Source organism: Pempheris klunzingeri, chromosome 4, assembly GCF_042242105.1.
Source record: "Pempheris klunzingeri isolate RE-2024b chromosome 4, fPemKlu1.hap1, whole genome shotgun sequence".
NCBI lineage: Eukaryota > Metazoa > Chordata > Actinopteri > Acropomatiformes > Pempheridae > Pempheris > Pempheris klunzingeri.
Genome location: NC_092015.1, coordinates 10,048,993 through 10,074,993, shown reverse-complemented (window position 1 = coordinate 10,074,993; position 26,001 = coordinate 10,048,993). Strand labels below are relative to the sequence as shown.

General features: G+C 40.0%; 1 protein-coding gene across 1 annotated transcript in view; it reads right to left on the bottom strand.

Annotated features, from left to right (window-relative positions):
- Positions 1–26,001, bottom strand: part of LOC139200131 (roundabout homolog 2) — a 40,916-nt gene continuing 14,915 nt past the window's right edge. The window contains exons 5-25 of the mRNA XM_070829364.1: positions 24,585–24,712; positions 20,782–20,906; positions 18,828–18,999; positions 18,194–18,399; positions 16,412–16,493; positions 16,022–16,190; positions 12,775–12,941; positions 12,333–12,454; positions 11,899–12,115; positions 10,480–10,598; positions 8,385–8,562; positions 7,692–7,910; positions 5,895–5,937; positions 5,670–5,806; positions 5,293–5,580; positions 3,863–4,001; positions 2,762–3,093; positions 2,426–2,542; positions 1,655–1,834; positions 1,211–1,332; positions 1–135 (exon numbers count right to left, since the gene is read on the bottom strand). Of these exons, the coding sequence (XP_070685465.1) occupies positions 124–135; positions 1,211–1,332; positions 1,655–1,834; positions 2,426–2,542; positions 2,762–3,093; positions 3,863–4,001; positions 5,293–5,580; positions 5,670–5,806; positions 5,895–5,937; positions 7,692–7,910; positions 8,385–8,562; positions 10,480–10,598; positions 11,899–12,115; positions 12,333–12,454; positions 12,775–12,941; positions 16,022–16,190; positions 16,412–16,493; positions 18,194–18,399; positions 18,828–18,999; positions 20,782–20,906; positions 24,585–24,712 (3,274 nt within the window). The 3' untranslated portion in view covers positions 1–123. The remainder of the gene's footprint in view (positions 136–1,210; positions 1,333–1,654; positions 1,835–2,425; positions 2,543–2,761; positions 3,094–3,862; positions 4,002–5,292; positions 5,581–5,669; positions 5,807–5,894; positions 5,938–7,691; positions 7,911–8,384; positions 8,563–10,479; positions 10,599–11,898; positions 12,116–12,332; positions 12,455–12,774; positions 12,942–16,021; positions 16,191–16,411; positions 16,494–18,193; positions 18,400–18,827; positions 19,000–20,781; positions 20,907–24,584; positions 24,713–26,001) is intronic.

Genomic DNA, 26,001 nt, shown 5'->3' with positions numbered 1-26,001 from the left:
GCTAGCCTTGAAACTTTCCCTTCAGTTTTTCATAAGATACCATGGCAACAGATTGATGGCTTGCAAAAGACAGGAAATCATGGAGGAAATAGGAGGACGTCTTGTCATGTAATCGCCGTCTGTCTACATGAGGTTCTGGAAGGAAACAAGAACAACACAGAGAGCAATGGGACATTTAATACAGGTCACATTCACAAACATTGAGGCTGTTTAACAGCATAGAGCCTGACCCATACTGTATTTCTATATTAGATTATATTTTATTTGATAAACTCACAACATGAGCAAACTGTTTTATAATTGTCCCTTTGAATTTCCTTTTTTTTTTCATAAATTATGACCAAAGCATGTTCTGGAGGGAACTTTTTATTGTTAAAAAATAAACTTGTCAATGCTCTCTGGTGAACACACAGTTGAAATCAGTACGTTTCCATCTGTCTGTTTTTATGCACATTTTCTATCAGATGGAGAAGAAAATTTAAGGACAAAAAGCCAAAAATATCGCAAAATAGGTTTTACTCTTGGCTGAGGTGGAAAAGTTATAGACAGAAAGAAAATGCAACAAAGTGCAATGGCAACAGACTCATATACATCATAGGGATACATTAAAACTGTTTGATAATATTGGCAGTGCACAAATATAGGTCAGTCTCTAAAGCAGCAGTAGGTGTCCTTGTGTAGCTGAGATGATAAACCTAGTATCTAAATTTAATTCAATTAAAAAAAAATAACGCTTTAAGAGTACTATCAAGGTGAAACTATGCTATAGTGACTAAGCCAGCACAAAGATTTCAGAGTTGGGTTTTATTAATTCATTTATTCATTTTTTGAAAAAAATATACCAAGGAAAATAACACCTTCTGTCATTGATTGCCGTATTTCAAATGTATAAAAATCAGACTTTGGGTGGAGTGCAGTATTACTTTAATGATTTACTTCATCTTAATCTATTAAAGCTAACATACTTTACTAGACAACACTGGTACTATTTTCATGCGCATACATGGAACACATTTACACACAAGACACTGTTGAGTCACAGTGTTAGATAACAACTCTTTGGCTCTTGCCCAAAACCCAAAGGAAGCTCCTGCCATGCCCTGACAAGCAGTTCAAACTGCCCTCAGTTTACTGTTGAACTGACTGTGACCCACACTATGCAGACACAGTAGTGTCTGTTCAGCAGTTCCTCCTGTAAGTCTGGACATACCTCATCTCTCCTCCGGCTGGCGGCGGAGGGCCGTGAAAGGACTCCTCCACCCAGGGACCCGTAGCCTGACATCTGGCCCTTGGGCATGAAGCTGGACTGTCCGTATGGGATTATATTCTCATCTGCAGATGACAAACAAATCATTCAAAGTTACAGCTGTATTTATATAGGTTAAACCCTAAGTGATGGAGCAGACTGAAAATAGACCCCCTGCTACTAAAAGCAAAGCTACAACGGTGGGATAATAAGTGTGCATACACTGGTGGCAGTTGGTGCTGTCTAAGCTCAAAGGGATTTGTATGAAACATCACAATAAACATGTTTCAAGGTTCAGGCTGTCGAAGCAAGATGGCGTGCTGTTGAGACAGGAACTGTTCTTTTATCATCTGTTGTTGACAGACGCAGAGTGATGCTACAGTGGGGAGTATCACACATTGTATTTACCTTGCGATGACCACTTTGCAGATCCTCTCCTTTGGGGTGAGAAATGTTCTCCCCTCCGCTGAAGAATAGGCGAGTCGCTCCCCTCTTTTCTTTCACTGTCTGTTCGGCTTCGGCTCAAAACATCAGCCAAGAGCTGCAGGGAGTTGTCTGTTTGGGGAGGGGCTGGTGGAGGGGGGAGTTCTGCATGAGGTTGATCAACTGCGATTAATAAACTACAGGCTTTAATGTTCGACAATATAGAAAATACTTTCTTTTTGAGAGTTAGATGAGAATATTGATACCACTTTCATGTCTGCACTACAGCCACAGATGTTAGCTTAGCTTAGCATAAAGACTGGAAACAGAGGGAAACAGCTAGCCTGGCTACCAGCGCATATAAAGCTCACGATAAACATGTTATATCTCCTTTGTTTAGTCCATACAAAAGACACAGTATAAAAACAAAAAATGATTTATTGGGGGTTATGTGCTGGACTAGTTCTTGTCAAAGACCTTTGTCTGGGGACTCCACTGGTCCTGGCCAAGGAAGAGTCCGTCACACAAAACCTTGTAAAGCTCTCGGCAAGAAAGAAAATAATATTTTATATATTTAAGTCAGGACTAAAGTGGTGGACTACCTGGTCAATACTGCAATTCTTAGAGCCATGGTTTCATTTAAAAAAGAGTCTTTGGATAGTAATAATCATCATTCTTTTGTTTACAGACTAAACAGAAGTTAGATATGTCATAAATAAAAAATAAAATAAAATAAAAAAATATGACACGTCATACCTGCTTGGCTGTGTAGTTCTCGCCTAAGTTGTTCATCCTTGGATGTTTTCTTCTTACTCCTGGATCTGTGTGCCTGGGCTGCGGGGCTCGACTCTGCAGCTGGAGCCGCAGATTGTCCTGACAAAGAGAGCACACTGAAGTCATCCTCAGGAAACTTGGCGGAAACTTAAGAACAGTGAGCTGCACTTTGAATAAATGCAACATGATTTCCATGTACAAATTCTCTCTGTTAGGTAACATCATAAACTAAATTATACATGACACTGTGTGGTTGTTCGCTGCCTCTTGGGAAGTCACTTCCAAAGATGTGAGACATGAAAATGAATTCAAACTGACCTTTGCCGAGGCTTTGCCCCTTGAAATCTTCAGCCCAGTGGCTGGTGTGGTACACCACACTGGCGTCCCGGGCCTTGTTGTTGGTGAACAGATCCGGGTTGGACTGGGAGACCTGGGAGCTGGACTGGTGGCGGGCCAAGAGGTCAAAGTGCTGCAGCCGTGGACTGTCAGTGGGCTTGTGGGTGTCTTGCTGGGGGGACGGCATCAGTGTTGCTGTGTAGGACAGCTCGTCTGGCTTGGAGGGCAAGCCAGAGAGCTCCTCCCTGGCAGTGTCCATCAGGTAGGTCCTGGCAGGCAGCGGAGGACACCAGTCATCATCTTCGTCCTCAGAGCTAAAGGACGGACAAAGAGCATCAGCTGGATGAGAGTGTGTCTCAGAGGCAGTTCTTCATGTATTTCATCACTAACCAAAGTAGTGGACAAAGACAAACCAACATCGCCACCCATAGAGACATGCTGCTAACATGGTTAAGAATATCAAATATAAGGAAAAAAACACATAAGTAAAGTAAGAATTGTTAAAAAAAAACAAACAATCTACTTCATATGAAAAAGAAAACTGAGATCGAGTTAGACAGAACAAGAACCACCTCCGTGATTTCTGTTGTCACTTCAGCGCCGTCAGGGCTAATTTAATGATGGACTTGTCATTGAAAATGGACAGTACTAATCCAGACTGTCAGATGGTGGCTAATGTCATTACAAAAGACACGGTACAGTCAGAACAGCCCTCCGATCCCACCCCGTTATGTCCGCAATCTAATCTGTCAGAACTAGTTAGCGGAGACGCCCCATCCCACCCTCCCCCCATAACTCAAAGCGCAATTTACCCAGTGCCTGCAGACACAAGTGTTGTTAATTTGAAAACTCAGACTCCAAACTTCACTCAAGTTTTGTTTGACATCCTTGACAGAGTTACAGGGCAGGTTTGATATCCATCTGCCTTAACGCTCTCTGTCATGTAGGTGAAGTCAGAGGTCGTGACGCTAATATTAAACTGTGTGAACAAATATAAGAGAGTACAAAAAGCAACTGTGTTGTTGAAGGAGGAAGTAAGACGTATATTGATCTACAGCTTCAATAAGTCTAATTAAGTCTCACCTGTGTTGCTCCTCTTGTCTGTCTGTCTTTTTAGGACCTCTGCCTTTGTTGGCAGGAGGAGGCAGCGACAAAACATCCACCCAGGTGAGAGGAGCTGACTTGGACGTGGACCCAGTAGACCTCTGCTTTGCCAGTTTGTCTATAAAGACAAAACACAACGTGTCATATATGATACCAGGTGTAATCACTGTGTATTTATCATCTCCAGCCTGACCCTGAGATTGAAACCACGGGCCACTTGAAATAATAAATATGCTCAACTAAATACAGGCTCTTTAAAAACCCTTCTTTCGTCCTCCTTCCTCTGCCTATGAGTGCCTGAAGGACGTTTCTTTGTGACAAACATTTTTTTTCATCTTCAAAAGCACCTAAAGGATCCCTTGAATTTCTGCCTGTGAAACTCTGCATTCCTTCCCTACATTCCTCGTAACTGTATGTTTCCATGCAGTTCCATTCGACTGAGGCAAAACAAGTTTATTGGTATGGCATCTTTCAACAACAGGGTAAAAATGCTGTACATAAGACATAAAACTACACTAACACATGCAATATGGAATGGCATACATACATACATACATAGGATTCAATCAAATCTAGTTAAATAAGCCGAATTTTAAATGATATGTCACAATTGCATTATTGCATTATTTTGATGTTTCTGTAATTTTCTGGCATGTCTGCAAAAATGTATTTTAGCATGTATTTGTATTTTAATGTGAAACATATATGCTGTATATATTTCTGAGAATCAGGCCTTCATTAACCCTTTAACCTTCTGCTCAACCATATGGTAGAGCACATTTTGACTCACTATATCTTATTGAAAACATGTTTTACTTACGACATCTCAACCGTTTGGTAGAGGCCAATATTTCCAAAAATGTGGGGTCTGTTCATAAAAAAACATCGATTTTTGTAATTAGTGCCCCAAGGAAATAAAATATATAAAGAATACATTTTTTCATTGCTTTTTTTCTTGGTGAGGAGGTTAAAGGGTTAAGCAGTAGTTGTATTGTGTTCTAACTTACTGATTCTTTGAGTAGCGATATCTGAAATTACACCATGGCCATAATAACATTTGGCAGGCATAGAAACTGGGTATCAACATGCATCAAACGCAGTATCAGTTGACATGAAAAACATCGTTTTCACAGTACAAGGTGTACTAAACTGCAGGTAACCATGGCAACAGCACTCAAACTTCATGCCACATTACACATGAACTCACTGGTGAAAGGAAGTTGATTTAAACACACTATACACTCAAAATATGCATAAAAAATAAACACAGCTACTTATTTTCCTTTGTAAAGCTGATTATATAAGAAATGTGATTTCACACTCAAACTGTATCAGATCAGTGAGATGTAATCACATTTATTCTCTGTTTTATGAAATTAAAATGGATCATAGAGGCAGAAAGCCCTCACCGTTGCATTTCTTGGTATACTGGAGCTTGGCGTACTCAGACCCAGACTGACCGGACTGGATGGTCCACTGGTCCAGGTCCTGCTCCAGACCCACAAGGCCACTGTTTGACAGGATAGGGTTGCTGCTGTACGGGTCTGGACCCTGGTTGTAGGAAGTACTGGAGTAGGTGTCGTAGTACGCCAGCAGGTCGTCCTCAGCAGTTGTGTTGATGGTGCTGTAGATGGGGCTGTCGTTGGACGCCGTGCTGCGTTTCTCTGACTGGTTCGGGAAGTTCATGATACCAACTGCTGAGCAACAGAGGACTGTGTTACTTTAACGAACACAATTATCTATTTGGTAATTTGAACTTGAAGTTATTTCCCCAAACTTCTCTTACTGTTATAATATCTGTCTGAGTCCAGTTTGCCCGAGCAGCAGTTGACAGACTCTTTGCTGTTATGAGTGAGGTTTGGAGTGGGCCAGGAGTCGGCTAGCCAGGGGTAGTTGCCCACATTTGATCCTAACAAACCAGGCCTGGAAAGAGAGGTGAGATTAATACTTTTTTTCACATTAAAAAAATGTAAAAAAAAAAGCAAGTATCTGAAACGAATCCTCTGTTTACCCTCCATTGATGATCCCAGATCCTTCGCTGTGAGCAAAGCCAACTGGAAGAAGAAAACTCTCATTTTACAGCAGAAAACATTCGGTCTTAAGGGTGTTTTTTAAAGATTCACTGGAAGATAAATACATTTTGAGTTGAATTTGAGTTTGAATCCAAACAGTTTGTCACCCACAGGGATTTAAGAGTGCAGATTTGAATCGATATTTTATGAAGATACACTGTTGACCTACATATACTTGTAAGAGCACAAGAGATGTATATATAAAATGCAGATGTCATTTGATGATTCAATGAACCTGTTTCTTGTTTTTACTGCTGTATGTAGAGTCTGTGGCATCTAAGTTAACAAGATGATAATATAAATTCTACTAAAATGTGAAGTAATACAATCTTCAGCCAGAAATATGGCTGTAATACTCATTGTGAAACATTTATGGGAACATTTAATAGCATATATTTTTGTTAAAGCTTTGGGCTGCCCATTGACTATTTATGACCATGAACAAATATCTGTCAAAGTCAGAAAACAACTGATGCGGTTATCTGATTATGTGCCAAAGGGCATAAAGAAGCTGCATGTAGTGCTGACTGTTTACATATGCTTCAGTGTGTCTTCAGTGTTTTCTGTTATTACGGCCTTGAAAACAGCCCGGTGGGGATAAATACATTTTAATTAACTGAATATGCACTGAAAGTGTATGCCTCCGCTTTGCAAAATACAAACTAAAATTGAAAACATTCATCATTGCTGGAGATATTCCCAGCGGTCTATTAAGAACTTTGTCTCTGTCACTTATTAAAAACAAAATCTTTTAATGATTAAGATGTGACAGAGTGCATCTGGTCGTCACTTCATTGGAAACCTGCTTTGCTTTTTCTGCTTTGTACAGAAGCTCCTTCTTTAAAGCGACTATAAAGAGTTTTTAGGTGATTATGAAAAAGCCTCAATTCAACGGAATGCCTCTATACGAACAACTTAAGTGAACAACGCCATCAGCAAGACGATTGGCTATTTCTATCTTGTTATTCGAAATGCCTTTACCAGGATCAGCAAAGAGAGAAAAAAAAGAATTGGCTGAAAAAGAAAAGCTGAAAGAGTCTACTTTGGTCATTCAACAGATGGAGAGAGTATTTGAGAGGATTCAAAACTGATCTTGAGTTGGCCATATTCCTCCAAATGGACAAGTGTATAATATGTCTATCTTATTTATGAAATGCATTGTGAGATGGGGTTTTATATCAATGTATGTTGCTTGGGCTGATTCTACAGCTGGCCTTTATTTATTGACACATTTATTTATCTGTTCATTATAATATCTTATGTTGGCCTTGCTACTGAGTTATATCTTGCTGATGGCTCATTGTTACGAAGATGTACTATTCCTCAGACATTATATTGACTTTTTCAGCACAATGCCTATTACCAGGAAACCAGATCTGTAAGTTGTACACTTACATGTCACCTGACATGTTGTAAGAACGGTACTAAAACAAAGTTTGCTTTGGTTCATCATCATCTCATTACATTTATGAATCTTACATAAATAGACAAATAGAAACATTTGCTCACTGCTATGCATCGTACAAACCACTACGTTTACAGAAGAAAAACAGTACTAAAAATAAGTTACATCTTTCTTTCTCTTGCTTCCAAAACAAATGCTCCCACTTGCTGGGTCAAGATCTTCACAGCTTCAAATGAAAGCTCCTTGCAACTGCTTTAAAGACTAATCTCCTCGACATAAGAAATCCAAAAGCTGAAGCCTGGTTTGGAAAGTCAAAGCTTTTCCCACTCACCTGCTGGTGTGTATGCGAAGGAGGTGGTATAGTGTCCCAGCTGCTTCCTCCTGCGGTGACGACAATACAGCCAACCACTGAAGCCCATCAGCGCCAACCACGCAGCCACGCCCAGCCCTGCGATGAAGGCCGGCTGGCGTACGACGCTTGTGATCTGCTCTGATATGCTGAGGTTACCGCCTTTCTTCACAGCCGTTGAAGTCTTATCCAGTGGGACAGCTGAAGGAAAAATAGTAAAGTTCAGGACAAAATGGAGAGCTCCTAGCAGCTTTATTGTGTTTTTTTTTTTACTTTTTTTTTTATTCAGCTTTATTGTGTTTTAAGTGTTTTTTTTTTATGGCTTTCAGTATCATTTAGACTACATCACAACAACCCAGTAACAGTGTATATTCCAAAATGTCAAACTATTCCTCCTAACGTATGCAGCAGAAAATAAAGTAGAGAGGAAAAAAGATCTCAGCGAAAACACTAAATGTAACACAGCTCCTCAGGGCTGCAAGAGGAGTTGTGTATGTGTGGACTCCTCGCAAACATTTTTTACATTTTTAGAGTAAAAATATGTTGTTTTTAAGTAATTCACAGCACAATCAACATTCCACATAAACATTTCAGCTGCTGTAAAGTGAGCTCGCTAAGACCACATCTCGCCATATTTCTCTATGTGTAGTAGCTGTAACAGTTTGTGTGACTCACTGAGAAGCAGGCTGACAGGCGGGCTCTGAGCGCCCACACCCAAGCTGGTGACAGCAGCCACAGTGATGGTGTAGCGGACATCTGGGAGCAGGCCTGTCAGCAGGATGGACAGAACCGCTCCATCCACTGTTCGGTTTATCTGGTTCTCCTGCTCCGAGCCGCTGCCCAGACACCAGACCTGGTCGACATGGGACGTGGAGGGTTAATCTTTGAATCTTGAAACATGTAAACACATTAAGACATGAATTCATGCTGTGAGAAGATGCGTCCTGTGATTATAATACGACAGGCTCCCATTTTGGCACTGAAGCTTTATCTGATAGTTCGCGGTGGCGAATGACGGCGAAGATACAGCACAGATAAAAGAGCAGAAGATGTCAGAGCAATGACAGTGAAAAGCCTGATGTGGAAAATATTCATGCCTTTAGGCATTCAGTTTATGTGCCGGAGGTGTTACTTTCCAGTGAAGGTTCATGCATGTTGGATTTATGTTCTATATAATCCTGCAGTGGAGGAAATATTCAGATTTCTTACGTAAAAGCAGTAACACCTGAATGTTAAAATATTGTACTGTGAGTAAAAGTCCTGCTTTTTTCCCCCAAAAAATCGTAATCACATCAAAGTGAGCGCGTGTGACTAAAGATTGAATGTTTTTCTCATAAGGAGCTCCAATAGCTCAATCATATTTTCTATAGATATTTCTATTCTAAACCCGTAAACAATCAGCATTTTTTCAATGCTATTTGTTTACGGTGGACAAGTGACCATTAAAGGACGGTAGGTCCTTTAAATACTAAAGCTGAACTGGACTGTTTTGTATTGTACAAGTGAAAATGTACTTAGAGTATCAAAATAAAAGCTCTCAGAATGTTAGCATTTTAATGGTTTATTTTTAGCTGTTTATAAAGACGGACGACACGACAACTGACCCAAAAATGAAGCCAAAATATCCTGATCTTCCCCTGCTGGCTGCCTGCAGTGTAGGTCATGAAACTAAATCAAATAAAATAAAAAATAAAAATACCCATCAAATAAATTTTGTCCCAAAGATGGTTTCTGTCATTGCTGGTTGTTGTTATCACACTGATGTATGTTCAAGTGTTAATTTTACTGATCAGTTTGTATTTAATTGGTGATTTGATGCTATAAAAATACAGTCTGTGGTTGCAGCTGGTCGGGATGGAGCTAATTTGAACTGCTTTATATACTGATAGCTAATTTAATCTACAACAATTCATTAGCTTTTATACAATAAGCATACTGTTTGTTTTGTATCGCAAATGTATCTGTAACTAGTAACTACTGCTGTGAAAAAACGTGCATTAGTACTCGAGTAAATGTTCCCCCACCTCTGGTTTAATCTGCGTAATGTGCAATGACCAACTTTCAACCTTTTATTAATCAAAATTATGTGATGAATATATCCTGTAATCCCGTACTAACAATTTAACATTTAGTTTTAAGCATTTAAGCCACGGGTGGCTTGTACAAAACACTGTATGTAGTTTTCAGCAAATTGAATATTTAAGGGGATTAAGTGTGATCATTGACTTCGACTGATGAGCCTCCACATTCAGAAGAATCTGCTATGTCATGATCATAACTTTCTACATGCGGACACAGATGGGAGGAATAAATCAAAACAATAGTGTGTTCTTTTCAATGCTTTTTTTCCTGGAATAGCAGCCTGATGATTAGTAATCAGTGTTGTGCTCAGAGACAAATAATCAGAACTCAATGTTTTTTCACAGAGCAAACAGATGACGAGGACAGTCACTCCAGAATTTGATGACAAAATTGAGTCTCTTTCAGCGGTGGCGGCGTATGTACTGGCAGCAGATAAGAGGCAATGACTAATTACTAATTGTTAAATAAAATCAGTGTTTTTCATGAGTGTCTAAACAACAAATTTGGACAACACTTAGTGATGACTGCGTAGAAATACAAACATCATGGATAACAAGAACAATTTGTTCCACTTTATTTTCTCAGTGTGCGGCTGTGTCACTGATTGATGGTCTTAAAAGCAGAAATACACATCAGAGAACAAGACAGAAAGTCCTGTGCAGTCATATGCTGATTGCTGTAGTCTCACCTTGTACTCCCGAATGGTGCTGCTCTGAATATTATGAGGCGGAGGCTCCCAGGACACACTGATACTGGAGCTGTTGGTGAGCTGAACCACTGATACAGCCTGAGGAGGAGCACTTAAAACTGCAGGCAGAGATAAGAGGGAAAATTATATTTCTGTTATTATAATTAGCTGATATCAGTTTTATGGTGGCGCTCGATTTTACAGGTTTATAATTTCCGGATAATTTTCTAATAATGTCCGAGACGTTTCCTTGAAAGACCTACGTAATTTGGTGCTATCTTTCGAGCAATGTCCAAGACAGAAAAGCTCAGTTAAAATCCAAGTAAATATTCATTCATTATTTAGCCATTATTGGAAATGTCATTCTTGATATATGTCACATTTCTGCATGTTATGCTGCTGTTCACTGACTAAATGACTCTGCCGATTACCCTGGCAAATGAATTAATTTGAAGTGTACCAATTCAACACTGTTTCTGTAATACTTTCAAGGAAACTTTTTGGCAATTAATAAGAAATTATAAGGAAATCATGAACCTTAAACTATGGCGTTACCTAATTTTATGCAATTTACCGCTTATTATTTTGGGTCTATTTATATTAAATTTCATTCAACTCTGCTTGAAATAAATGCTCAAAATTAAAGGCTGGTTTAAATGACTTCTTTGCCTTATGTGAAGTCATTTAAATTGATTACATACAAAATTGATTTGTCGTTCTGTCAAAATGTTATTAAGTAATTAATAAAAAGATCCAAACAAAAGAGCTCTTGTGTTAGTGTTGACACGATTTAAATAATACTTTGACGTTTTGGAAAACACTCTCATTCGCTTCCTCGCGGAGAGTCAGATGAGAAGATGAATACATGAAATATCTGAAAAATGTAGCTAAAGCCAGAGGCCAGTTAGCTTAGCTTAGCATAAAGACTGGAAGAGGGTGGAAACAGCTAGCCTGGCTCTCTTCACAGGTAACAAAATCCACCCACCAGCACCTCTAAAAATCACCAAATGAAACGATAGTTTCACTGGCCATCTCACTGTAGCGACAAGACTCCCAAAAGTCATCGCACCCTGCCAAGAACAATCTAGCACATCCCCCATAAATTGTTGTTTTAATACTTTACTTTTGCACAAATGGGATATAAAGTGTGATTAGTGAGCTTTTATCTTTGAGCCAAGCTCGCTGTTTCCCAATGTTTTAATTTGTATGCTAAGCTCAGCAAACCTACTGCTGGCTCCTGCTTCATATTTACAGACTACAGACATGAGAGTGGAATCGATCTTCTCGATCTAATTCTCAGCCATAAATGTTCTAAGCGTGTATCTGATGATATATACCTTTAAGGACAACAATGTCAACTGTTACTCAAGTGCTCAGCTTTACTTGATAGTTATGCTATGATTGAAAGGCATTTCTCACCTTCCTCAGGCGTACGCAGCAGAACCATGAGGCTGTCATGTCCCTGTAACTCATTGAAGTAAGGGCGAATCTTGACCTCATACTCTGTATTGCTGTGCAGATCTACTAAGATGGTGCTATGGTCGGACGTGGCCTCCACATCCTGGACCATCCAGGAGCTGCCGATAGTCCGGTAAAATATTCGATAACCCTGAACGTAACGGGACTGAAGTGCAACCTGAAGAAAGTTGGCAGGACAAAAAAAAAAACATTCACATTTGCATCAGTAATCAAGAGCAGAACCAAATGTGTTTAAACATCAAGTTAATCCGTTTGTGTCACGTAAGATTTGGAGGAGTTTTTGAGGTTAATGTTGAGAGATTAGCGTGTCCTCCGCACGCTGCAACTCGACTTTGAAAAGTGGACTTGTTCATCAGCCAAGAATTCAAACTCACAGTCCAAGAAATCCTGGCACTGGTAGGAGACAGAACCATAGGCTTCTGCAGGTACACAGACACCTCCCCTAACTCTCTCTGAACCTGTCTGTGGTCCACGCCCTGTTCTGTAGGACTCCCGTCTGAAACAACAAAGAAATCCATTCAATCCAGGCCAAAAAACTGCTGAATCGCCGCTGTTCAGCAAAAAAAGAAAAGCTTTTTGATAAAATTCAACATTGCTCTAGGCTCAGAAGCATCACACTGGGAAAGCAATTAGTCTGAGACTGCACATGCAAACCAACTTTTTCTGAACAGTGTGGCACAATAGTGGCACTCAGTATCTCTGATGTCTTTCTTTAATAATAGAGATACATAAATCAAGATTATACAGGAACGACTCATACAGTGTATTATGCAAAAGTAAAGTCAGAAAAAGATGAGTTTTGCTTATACAACTCACCCTGCGTCCTGACAGGCTCAGAGATCGGGCTGGGGTCGCTGAGCCCGTATGAGTTCACTGCTCGGACAATGAAGAGATAAACCGTGTTGGGGAAGAGTCCGACTACAGTGTGCCTCTCGTGCTTCACGTGGTCGGCTACCGTTTGCCAGGTGCTGCCCACTGATTGGCTGAAGGGAAAAAGGGGATATTTTATCAATCAAACCACATCTATTACTTGTGAATGTTGTTAAACTACACCAACATCGGGGGATGAAATGAGGGATTTTGATCATGGATTTAATTACTTGAGGATTTGGGAGAAAGTCTCAGCTGAAGGTCAGGATCATTAGCAGGAGGATGTCTGCTGACTTTAACAGAATGCTGACTGTAAACCATACAGCTGACAGGCGGTTTACAAAGTAAAGTTCCAAATGGCACAAGTGCTGGCCACTGCGTGAATGTTTTTTCACTCCTTTTATCTTGAGGACACGGCTTCATTATCATGTTATCTTGAGATAACAACGTAATGGGTTTAAGGCCTGTTGCTGATGGCCCGATAGCACAGACGGATGTAAGTGAAACAGGCAATGTCAAACAGAGAGATCTAAATTGACATATTGGCTAAATTACATGTATTATTGAAACTAAAGCTGCAGTCATATCCTTCATAAAGATATGAAAATTATTTTTTATTATCTTATATTATTTTGTGATTACGGCTGCAGCTAAAGATTATTTTTATCACTAGCCATCGGTGAATTTTTCCATTTGATGAAAGATGAAACCTGAAAATGTCCATCACAATTTTCATGTCAGTGCATGTTTGCATGTGACGCAGAACACACACAAAAAAAAACATTTCTTTAAATAGCCAGGACAGTGTCAGGAACACAAAGCACCTAAACACAGCCATCTGTTGACGTTGCTCTTAACAGCCATGACTGAATCAATGAGCAAATTAATTAGTAATTATATCAGGCACCTCTTGGATCCATGAGATTCTGTGCATCTAAAAACCCACAGCTTGCAGACAGGACAATGCCGACTTTTAGTCCTCCTTTTTAATGTAGCAGGTTATAACGCCAGCTACTGAATGGGTCCGGTGAGGATACAGCAGCCTGATGCAGCGCAGGGACGGGACCCATCAAACAGCGTGAGCACAATTTAACATTTTCCTCTACTCCGTGGTGGAGAAAAAGGCGAGGTAATTACAACAAGCAGGCCACAGCATTTTCCTAGTGGTTTCTCTACTCTCGCCTTTCTCAGCACATTCTCCAGAGAAATGATTTTGCCATTTAAATGGAGTCATCCACCTTTTTTTTTTAAAATAAAGCTGCACCTGTAAATGGATTTGGAAACCACAGCGCCTGCTTTTACAATAATCCATCATGATTTCTTCCCTTTTAAATCAAAAACAGAAACCTAAGTCTCGTTAGGTGCTGTATACAAGTAGGTTTACTATAACAGACAAATGTGCTTTATACTTCTTTCTTTGTTCCTGCTGATGCCTGAATAAAACATTTCAAAGCATTTTTTGTGGTGGAGTGTGCAACAGTGAGTGGACCTTGATCATCAGCTCTGCGTGCCACACTGAGCTTTCTCTCCACACAGAGCTAACTAGACTTTTGCACGAGTTTGTGTCTGCACACTCGGCCAGCACCCTCTTTCCTGCTTCTGTAATGAGTGAACTCTCCAACTGGGCTAGCACCCCCTCCTTTCGTTGCCCCAGGATAGGACAGAGCTGGCGAGCTGACCACTGCAGTAATTGTCTCCTCTTTCACTCACTGTCTGTCTCACTAAAGCCTCTGGTTGGTTGTTAGGAGCTGCTATGGCTCTCCTCGGGATGCCACGGCTAAATACTGATGCAGTGAGTGTCACGGTTTCACTTCAGGACGTCACTTGACAGGACTGTCTCTCCCTCAGGCAAAAATGAGTCACTTCCAAACTCTAATGACTCTAAATGAAGAAGACTTCATTATCTGGGAAGAGTCAGAATACTAACGAAAGAAAACAGAAACAGAGAGAGTGTGTTTAACTTTTTAAGTTAATGAGACCTGAATCAGGGGTGGAAAGTGTAAGTAATTATAGATATATAGAAGTAAAACGAAGGTAAATAAATCATAATAACAATTATAACAATGTTTGCATAGGCGGATTTGTGATTAATGTTAAAGGGGCATTCAATTAATTTCACATGTAGAATAAGAAGAAGAAAGAATGATCTGGTAGCACTACGTAGCCTGTCGCTCTGTTGCTCTGGAGGAGCTCCAGAGAAAATGACTCATCTGACACACGTCAGTTGAGTCATTTCACGACAGATTTTATTAGGTGAGTTTTTTTGGAGCTTAATAGATATTTAAGAATTGTGACCAAACCCTAAAAAAAATGCTGTTACATTTCTCAGCCAAAAAAGTCAACACCATTTACAGCAGGTACAAAATGTAGACGCACGGTTTGTAATCAGATCCAGGAAGCACGAATTTTAACTACTTACTTTTAGAAATTATTGTAAAATGTTACTGTCGTGTTACTTATAAAGCCATTCATAATGCTGCTCTAACTTACAATTGTGACCTTTTGACCTTTGACCTTTTTAAACCTACTTTCATACTTTTTTATGTGCTTCAGTGTATCCTTATTTTGCACACTTTGCATTTTATTTGATGGTGTGAGTTAATTGGTGCTTGCATTATCTGATGTTTTACACTTGCCCTTCCACTGAAGTTTAACTTGTGCAGCATGTTATAACCTTGTTCGGAAAGGCACTTTATAAATAAAGATAACTATTCTCATTATCTCCCACAGTGAATGAATTGTACTCAAATGTACCACATATTGTATTCACCTTTTCCTGTGCAGCTATACTGTTATTAATCATCAACTCTATGTGTGTATATTTTTTTGTTTTGTCTTTTTATTTCATGTCTACTCTTTGCTTTTACTGATTGTTTTGCGAACCACGTCAAAGACAATTTTCTATTGGCAGTTATCAGTTTTTCTGATTCTGTTTTTGACATTAAGCAGCTGTTTTGTTGTTTTCAAAAGGCTACCGCTATATCGGAGAAATGTCAGGATTTAATGATGATGCAGAGAGAAGCTTACAGTGCCGATCAGAATAAAATGCTGACCTACAAACTCAAATGCATTTCTAAAAACATTCTCAAATCACAGTTATGAGCCTTGAAAAATTTAAATAAAATTGTACACAAAAATCTAGTTGACAACAGTAATGGGACTTCACTTATAAAGTATGTGTCTCAGTGCGTACCTGAAGGCCTCGATAATGTATGAGGTGACAGCAGCCCCGCCCTCGTGCGGATTGGACTGCCAGGTAAGGGTGACGGTGTTTTTGGTCACCTCCGTCACCACAGGCTTCTGCGGAGGCCCTGGAAGCTGGATGAACTCAGAAACTCTGGATCCTGAAGAAACTCCGTCTTCTGTTAGAGAAACGGTGAAAAACAGCACTATTACATGACAATAGATCGATTCGAATGAACATTTTGTGGAGTGCATTTTGTCCTTTTATGACTGCAGACTGTGCTCTCATGAAGAACACTGGCAGAGTGCATAGTTTCTTGAGCACGGAGGTGTAGTGTGAGAGTGACAGAGTGTGAAGTGTAACAGAGAGACAGAGTGTGAGTGCGAGTGGAGTGAGTACCTCTGACAGTCAACATCCCACTCCAGCTCGACTCCCCTGTGGCGCTGGATACCACGCACGTGTACATCCCCGAGTCTGTGTCCTGTTGAACAGCAGTCGACATTTGAGACAGACACACCCCAAAAAAAGCAAAGAGAACAAACGCTGCAAGCAGTTTTTCAAATTTGAAGGATGGTGTGGATCTATTTAGATGACTGATCAAAGAATGTCTACAGGAAAATAATGTTTTTCCTTATTTTATTCCAAATTTGCATAATGTAGCCACACTAAAATGCTGCTTAGGTTAATGCATCATGATATAACTTATATCATCATATAGGGTCATATCTATAAGTAAAGTAGGTAATGCTTTATTTTCCCACTCTTCCCACTTTCCCACACAAATTCCAAATAATCTCCTAATATCTTCCAAGCCAACAGGTTTTTAGCATGTAATTTAGTACAAATGATGGAGGAAATAATAATGTCCTTTAAGGAAGTTAAAAATAATTCCATTATTATCGCTCCGACTCTCCGAAACACTCTCCGAAACACTCTCCTGCAATTCTGCTGGTACAACTGAGTGAACTGAACTGAGTTTTCCATATAATTAGTGTCAAATTACATACAAAGTTTTTACCATGAAACAAATTATTAGGAAATTATTAGGAAATTATTATTATCAAATGTAATCCACCTAAACTTCGGAGGTCATCACCTGAGCCTCAGCAGCTCTAAAAGCCTCATTGCTACAGACCATGACATACCACAGCACTCTCTGCCGTACCTGCCCCCCCCCCCGTTTACATTATGAGCTGTATATGCCTGCATGCTTTACTGAATGTACTAGTGTTCGCTCCAGCACTGTCCTGGCAGAGCCCCAGTCTGCTGCTCTCATCAGACCATATGAGATCATCCACTGCAGCGTTGACCTCTGGCTGACAGACAGCGCAGCATGTGGGCACGTGAACTTCTTTAGATGACTCCAACTACTGCTAAAATATTGATGGCGGGTAGGGGCATCAGCAGGGTAAATATTTTTAGTCCCTCACTCGTCATCTCCATTTCCACTTTTTTCCCTTGTCATCCCCCTTGATGCCACACTAATGCATCTCTTCTGTTCCATTGAGCACATTGGCATGGCAGATTTCCCCCGCCTCAGTAGTGCACTGGACCAAAACTTAATTCTCTAAGTTTGCTGAGCACCACAGCTGAAGACGCGGGATGAGAGAGGAAACGAAAAAAGCATAGTCCCGACAGGAGATTTAATTAAATGCTGGTTAGATGATGAATCGTCTATCGCCAGTCAATTAACGAAAATGATGCTGCTTTTGCTTCCCCCTGCGTGCACTCACTGACCTCCAGGTGGGGTTATAGCACAAAGGGGCTCCTGACTACTCTTCCATCAAAGCCGAACACATTAGCATTTACAAACAAGCGCCTTCATTAACATTACAATTACACACCGCATGAGCACATAATTGAACTGGAGAGATATGCGCCTCAGAGAGATCGTTCTTTGAAACTCAGCCTCACCTCATTTTTACGAGCAAAAATGAAATTTATTATGGAAACGAAAAAAACATGCTGCCACGTGGGCTGAACAGAAATTGAAAGAAGGTCAGAGACCAAATGGGAATGTTCACAGTATTCTGTGCAGTTTATTTTTTTGTAATTTCCATCAGTCAGTTTTACCTTCAGAGTAAGAGCAAATGCCTTTCAAAACTCATCCTTTTCATGCCCTTTCCAATATATGACACTTAACGAAAACCCACACACACACATACACATATATACACACACCTTAATGTCTGTGATTTGCAAAGTGCCATTTTCCATCAAGGTCATTCGAGGTTTATTTCCCTGAAGTCTCTCTCCATCCTTCTCCCATGAAATCTTGACTGAGGGCCCTCCGATTACACGGCAGTGCAGCTGCGCCATCGCACTGCGAGATACAGTCTGATTGGCCGGACCTTGTCGAATAATCGGCGGGACACGACCTGAAGGACCTAGCATTGTGAGGGAAGGGAAGGGAAGGCAGAATATTGTGTTAGGGATGTCGTCTCTCTTCTGATTAGCGAGAGAAGGTGCATATTTAGAAGGTGTACAAAAGGCCTATAGAAAATAGGTTAATAAAGTTGCCAGTCCAAACGGTGAAAATAATTTAGATGCATCGTAGGCAGAAAATAATAGTCTGCATAAAAAGCAAAAAAATTCAATCTGGTGCTTAAAAGCTGCCTGAGGAAGAACATTAAGCCTGAAAATCATTGCTCATCCAGCATGGGGTCTATAACTGTGGTCTTTCTTGGTCTTTATAAGCCTTATTGTTATGCACCTACTTAGTAATTAATATGTTTTCTCCTCATTAGCTGATAGAACAGAATAAAGAATAAACATCCCTGCGGTTCAAATATGACTGTGTGCACTAATGTCTCACCTCCCTCCACCTCCAGCAGCGCCTTGGTCAGCACACTTCCTGCTACACTGATGGCCTGGCAGATGTAGAAACCAGAATCCTCGGGGTGGACGTCAGTTATGGCCAGCTCTCCGCTCATGGACACAGAGTATCGACCAGACTGCGATGGTGGCTGACCGGGGAACAGCAACATCTAAAAGCAAAACCACAGGATTTTTTCAAAAAGGATTTAAGAAGATCAAAGCAACACATGTTTGGCATTTTTTGCTTGATCGATGACTTAAATGATCAATGAATTCTTTATTACTTTTATTTTTTGTTTCTGCCTATAAAATCAGAGTCAGAAACTACTAACAAAATGCCATCACGATGTCCTAGAGCCCAAGGTGGCATCTTCAGAATGGTTGTTTTCTCCAAGCAATAGTTCAAAACTCAAAGCTCCCAAAGTCAATTTCTCATAGAAAATAAGAAAACCAGCAAATATTTACAATTGAGGAGCCAATGATGAATTGATAGCTGTTGATTAATTTTCTGTACCATCAATCAATTGAGCTCTGAATGAAATGCTAACATCTGCAGGTTGACATGTTCACAGTGTCAATGCTAATGGTGATGTTTAGTAGGTATAATGTTAGGCATGTTCACCATCTTAGTTTAGCATGTTAGCATGCTAACATTTGCTAATTACTAAACAAAACGTACAGCAGAGGATGTGAGAATGTCATCAAGTGTTTAGCACTAAATTTCACGGCAATCCATCCAATGTTTGTTGAGAAATCTTAGTCAGAGGCACAAACGTCAACCTCATGGTGGTGGCGACGCTAGAGGATGATATGGGGATTGCCAAAATCATCACAACTCAGAACCACAGTTGTCTTTTGAAACTTTTGTGCCACTTCATCCAGTGCATGTTAAGGTATTTCAGTCTGGACCAAAGTGGTAGACCGACAGACTAACATCGCGGTTAGCACGGCTACAACAAAGGTCAAAACAGAAAGAAAAGGGTTGTTTTGGTGTTGCCCAACAACAGACGTTTTATAGCTGTCCCATTCTGTTTGTCTGTAAGTGAGATGGATAGTGAACACGGGGGAAGGGATGCACATCAATCCATTCGACCATCCATTTCATTCCTCTAAGAGGCTTAGACTTCAGTGGAGGGACCAAGGTTATAAGGCTACAGATAATCCCCCAAATACAGCAAAAAGCTCGACAAACAGCCAAGCCATGCCTCAACCATCCTGCAGGCTGAAGCTTATTCACAAAATCTGTAGCTAAACTTTCTGTTTGCATTCAAAACAGCTTCTGAAAACATATAAGGCTGCTCCTCCAAGTCAGTGATCCCAGCTACTGTTGAGCAACAGGGTATTTATAGTTATAGGTACAATGTGGAAGGAGGACAATGTTTGTCTGCAGGTTTGCCCTGAAGAAGCAGTTTCCACACCTGGTGTACTTCCTGCCACCTCTTCCTCCTTCTTTTCTACTACTTCATGCCTCCCTGCAATCACTACTCTCTCACGCTGCGGTCGCAAGCGGGACAAAAATTTCTTGCCAGTGCAATTCCGCAATGCCTTCCAACACTTTGTCTCTACTCATATCTGTGAGCCAAATGCAAATGTGGAGCACTCTTTTGTTCGCCTCTTGAGTGTGGGCAACCCAAAAAAAAAAAAAGAAAAGTGTCAAGTAAAGAGTGATTAAATCAGACAAAACCTGTTCATATTGCGGTGAGTGTTTCTCGCCTTTAGAACAAAGAAGGTGTGAAACTCGGCTTGTTGATATGATAAACAATACAGTGTGAGTAAGGTTTAGAAAAATCCCCAAACCACACATAAATAACAACCTGGGGCTTATTGGAGAGCAAATTTATTCATATGCACTCATCCAGTGATTTGTAATCAGGATATTAATGTACTGGATGTCTCTGTTGCTCCAGTATTCAGCATTAGAGGATCTCTTGTACCCTGCTCCAGCCTCTTACCTGACTGCCCTCTTTCTGCCAGAAGATGGCAGGTGGAGGGTTTCCTGTGGTGCCGCATTGGAAGGTGATGCTTCTCCCCTGGGTAGCAATCTGGTCTCGGGGCTTTGTGGCAATCTGCGGAGGTACTGGGAGAGCAAAAGGAGTGTGGCAATCCATTAAAAGCCTTATTTCTGCACGAAAACATGTCAAACTGCTGCTTTTTGAATTCTCTGTTTCCATGGTGCAATTAATCAGTCAACACCTGATCATTTAACCAGAATTATTCATTTCCTTTAATTAATGAAACATTAGTAGACCAATGTAAAAATACTCCTGTACAAGCAAAACTCCTGCATTCTGTATCCTATTTCAGTAAAACTACTGAATATTATCAGCAAAGGCAATACAGTTAAACATTTTTTTCCATTTTTTGTGTGAAGTTGTTGAGAATTTTGTTGAGAATCTCGCAAGCCAAAAACATTGGGAATCACTGGTTTAATCTATAGCAATGTATTGCCAGATTAATGTGGTGGAGTAAAACATGCAAGTACCTCAACATTGTACTTAAGGACAGCTTGAGTAAAAGTACTTAGTTACTTTTCACCGCTGCTTTAACCCTGATCTGTATCAGCACAGCACTCATCAGCTCTTAACAAGGAAGATTTAAGCGTTGTCTCTTTAACCTTCCGAGCTTTATGATCTATGACTGCACACTCACTGCCCTCTCATCTTTAATGAGAGACATCACCTCCGTGTCCTCTGAAAAATAACAAATCATCAGAGCACAAGGCAGCGCTGTAACGATGACATTTACTCGGTTATTTTGGGAAAGGTCTGAGCAGAGCTGCCAATTTCCAGCTCGGGTCAGATCATTGCATTAGCCTGATCATCACATCCTCTGTAGATTTACACCGACCACCACCCTCTACCTCCCATCCGAATAACTGGCTCAAGCCTGGATTCATCCGCTCTACAGATCTCTGTGTGACACATATGCACAGACACGCACAGACACACAATCATTAGAGCACGCAAGCACATATTTGGCTCAATACACAAGAGATTTGAGTCATATGTGCTGTGTCGTAATGTTCTCACTGAGAGCATGTTCCCAAACACACTTTCATCAGCATCAAAGTGTTTTCATTTTGTTTTCGTGAATTGTCTTTTCTTGAAATGCATAAATCACACACTCATTGGCTTAGATTGGTCTTATCTGTTTTGTACTTTTAGATTGCTGCCTCCAAGGCAGCACTTTGGGTTGTTTCTAGGATGTGATCTTTTATATGATTCTTGTTAGTAACTTTATTTCTGATTTTTATCGTGTTTTTATAAAAATGTGACATCATATATGCGGCATAATCTGTTTAATGCTTTTGGTCTGTTTGGTAGTTATAAGTCAGCTGATGTTCGATTGCTTTATATGGACAGCTTACATGTCGACTATTCTTTCCACTATCATGGGATCATCATTCTCCACTGACTGTGTATCTGATTTATTTCTTATCTGCTGTTTTTGAAGGTTATCTGATCATATTGTTCAACACCTGCAACACCTGAGTGCCACATCTGAGTGGAGGGATCTCTACTGTCTGCTGGACTACACTGATTTTTTTTTTAATTTGTCTTGATCATTGTCGCATTGTAGATTTTAGTTATGTTACTTGTGTTATATTTCTCATGGCTTTCACAGTTATATAATGAGGCTTTCATTGTTGGATGTTATTTGGCAAAAGAAAAAATAAATAGTGTGCCACAGTGTGTCTCCTCGACACATGGTGCTTTTGTTTGTCTGACAAAAAAAATCAAGAAGTCTAGCAATGTTTTGTACTTTGTGTCTTTTTGTTCTGAATGAAATAAGAGGTAATTCTTATTTTTCATGCACAATTTTCTCCTGTTTATTTTCTGTTGGCAAGTCAGAGTAGAGTTAGCCGTTTGTATTTTTGTTCCCATCATTCTTTTAGTGGGTACATTTAGCTCCTTGCACCCCAAATCAAATATTTGCTTGTTTGTCCTGGGTTCACCCAAAATATAAAACATCCATGTCATTTGAGGCACCAATCATAACTGCATTTTTCTAGTGCTACGAGGTCTGATTTAGGTTTGGGCATTCAAGCATACTCCTGAATTTTTAATCCCAAAGAGGTTTTCCTTGTTAAATAAATATATATAAACAGTATGTATCAAAAGATGGAAGAAAATCTCTAGAAAGTCAACACAAGAGCACTACACACTACTACTACTACAACTACTACCAACAGTAGTACTATTACGTAAAGGGGCACTCCACTCATTTTATACATACAGTAAATATAGCTATGTCTCTGTAAGCAACCGGGTTAGTTTGTCTTGAGCTTCAATTAAAACACACACATTTATTACAAAAATGTGTGTTATATACTAGCAGCATGGAAGAAAGATGTGGTTGTTGAGCATCAAAGGTATAACGAAATAAATCCTGTAGAGTCGCTTTATGGGAAATGTAGGATCCAGGGTTTTTTAAAGGATATCTCATCCTTTGGTGCAATGATTTTGACCATAATCTTATTTGTTCCCTCTAATGAGGCCCCTAATGTTATGAAGGAGTATTGATAAATGGCTGGAGTACCCCTTTAATAATAACACTGTGTATCAGTCACTGTAAAATAACAGTTTGTATCCAACCAAAATGATTCATAGCACTAATACCACTAATTTATTTATTACTGTAGAATGATACAATAATAGGTTGAAGCTGAAATGATGAGAGGTGAAACAGTGATATGAGGTCAAACCATGTTTTTACTTAGACGTGAAGCCAAACACTTCCGCTGAGTTGTAATTAAAAACCTTACAGCTGCATTTTGAACCAGTGTAGCTGCAAATGAGAGGAGGATTTACATGGTGTCACACTAGCCTGACACACTGGCTCTACACAGCAGATGTGTGTTTGATAGCAGTCCTTAATCTGCTGTACATTAAGTCACTGTGTCTGAGGCTTAATGCCTGACTATAGCAACAGGCATGTTGACAACAACTCAGTGCCTAATGGAGGACCTTATGTACACCATTAGGCATTGATTGTTGATTTAAAAACCATTAAGCATAACGTACGGAAAAGAGCACTTTTCCAAAATAAATTAGCATAACACAAATGCCTTTTAAAAAGAAGAATTAGATGGGAAGTGAACTTACGGAACGGACCAACTGGAATGATGATAGGGTTTGAAATGTGAGAGAGATGGAAAATTAATGAGCTGGATGAAACGCTGAGCTACAAAACAAAATGGGCGATAGCACAGAAAAAAGAGCCAAAATGAAAAAAAAAAATATATAGAAAAAGATGCAGAGTGAATGGGAAACTGCTCGGTTTGGATTTCATTTACACTGATAAAAGCATTAGCGGATGAAGTCGTCTGAGACTATTTAAACCAAGACACACAGAGAGACAGAAAAAGTGCAGGAGGCAAGAGGAGGGAGATAAAGAGACAGGAAGACAGAGGGAGAGAGTCATGTCTTATTAATACTGGGACTGCTCTCTGGCACCGAGTTAAAGCACACATCTACCAAACATCTGTCAAATGGTGTAATCCATACGGTTTAGCATAAGCTCCTGGCAGCACCGCTGGACAGGGACTCACGACAGTACACTGATCTAAAAACACAGAGCATTGGACAGGAAATGGGAGCGGGCTTTTGCATCGCACTGTTGCCATGTGATTGTACATTACCTTATGCATGAATATGGCTCTGGGTATGACAGCCTTTGTATGCATACCTAAGTGTGTGTGTGTGTGTGTGTGTGTGTGTGCGCTCGAATATAATATGCATGATGTGTTTCCTACCATGGACTTGCAACATAGCTGAGGCCTCTGTCTTGCCCACACTGTTCTCAGATGTGCAGGTGTACGTCCCTTCATCCTGCTCTTTCACGCGGAACAAACGGAGGCTGTTGCCGTTGCGGATTTCAAACCTGGGAATGAGAAAAAGAGATAATGAAAGATCTAACAGGGAAGCATAGAAAAAGAAATGACCATTCTGATCCACACAAAGCGTAGAAAATCTGCCAGTGGCACAAGATAATGTCTTTCCTTGTCAATCAACCTGTTGCAAAGATTTTCTTCCAATCACGCGACATTATCTTGAAACGAAGTGGAACAATGTGCCTTATCTGCCTTAGATATTGATAGCAGATCCAGGAAAATTCTTGAAACACAGTTGGGAACAAGTGAGAATATCTTAGCCGATCTAAGTACTTTTCACTTGATTTTGGAAAAACAACATTTTATTCCTTATCAGTCAATTGAATATGAAGTCTAAAATACATCCACAGTACTGGCAGCTAATTCAGCTGTATTCATCTATGCAAGGGAGGCAATGAATCAAATCAGCATAGTTAGTTTATTTCATCTAACTTCATCTGTCTGTCTGTCTGCCTGTCTGTACGTCTGTCTTTCAATTGTCTCGACAACCACTCATCTGATCACAGGGCCCAAGGGAGTGCTGTGCCGAGTATGAGCTCTTGAGATCTGTTAGCAGTGCATTACTACCACTAGAAGTGCAAACTCTAAACTCCAAAAGTACAAACCCCTTTTAAATGTACCAGTATTAACTATTTGGTACAACTTGCTCTCTGTAGCTCACTACTGTACATTCAAGAGCAGACGAAGACTGGAGAGACCACAGATGTTAGATTGTGGCAAACTCAAACATTTCAAGCATCAGTAACTTTGGGAATGAGCACTTTTGTTCCCTGAAATAGCCTGGTCCCAAATAGCTAGCTCTTAACAATGAGTAGATATATAAAAAAAAGTCTAGGTATAAAAGCTCATGTGTAGATAGATCTGTTAATAGCGATTAGCCGACATGTCAAAGGGAGGAAAGAGATTGTCTTTGCCTAGATATCCATTATATCCGCTGGCTGAACCAGAACCACTGAAGCTCATGGATTTCAAACCTGGTTAATAGCTAGCCTGGCTGTGTCCAAAGGTAACAAAATCTGGCTACCAGACTCTCTAAAGCTCACTGTTTAACACTTGAGTTTTGTACAGAGTAACAAATCAGATTTTAAGTCTCACCTTCAATATATTGTATAACTTCAGCCCTTAAAGCATGAAGCAGCATTTCTTAACCTACATACGTACTGTGTAATTCTTAGCTGTACAAAATAAGTGATTATTTCTTGTATCAAATAATATCAAGTATTATTTTTAGAGTTTTACAGCAAAGTGAAACAATTTAATTATTCAACAGGCTTAGCTA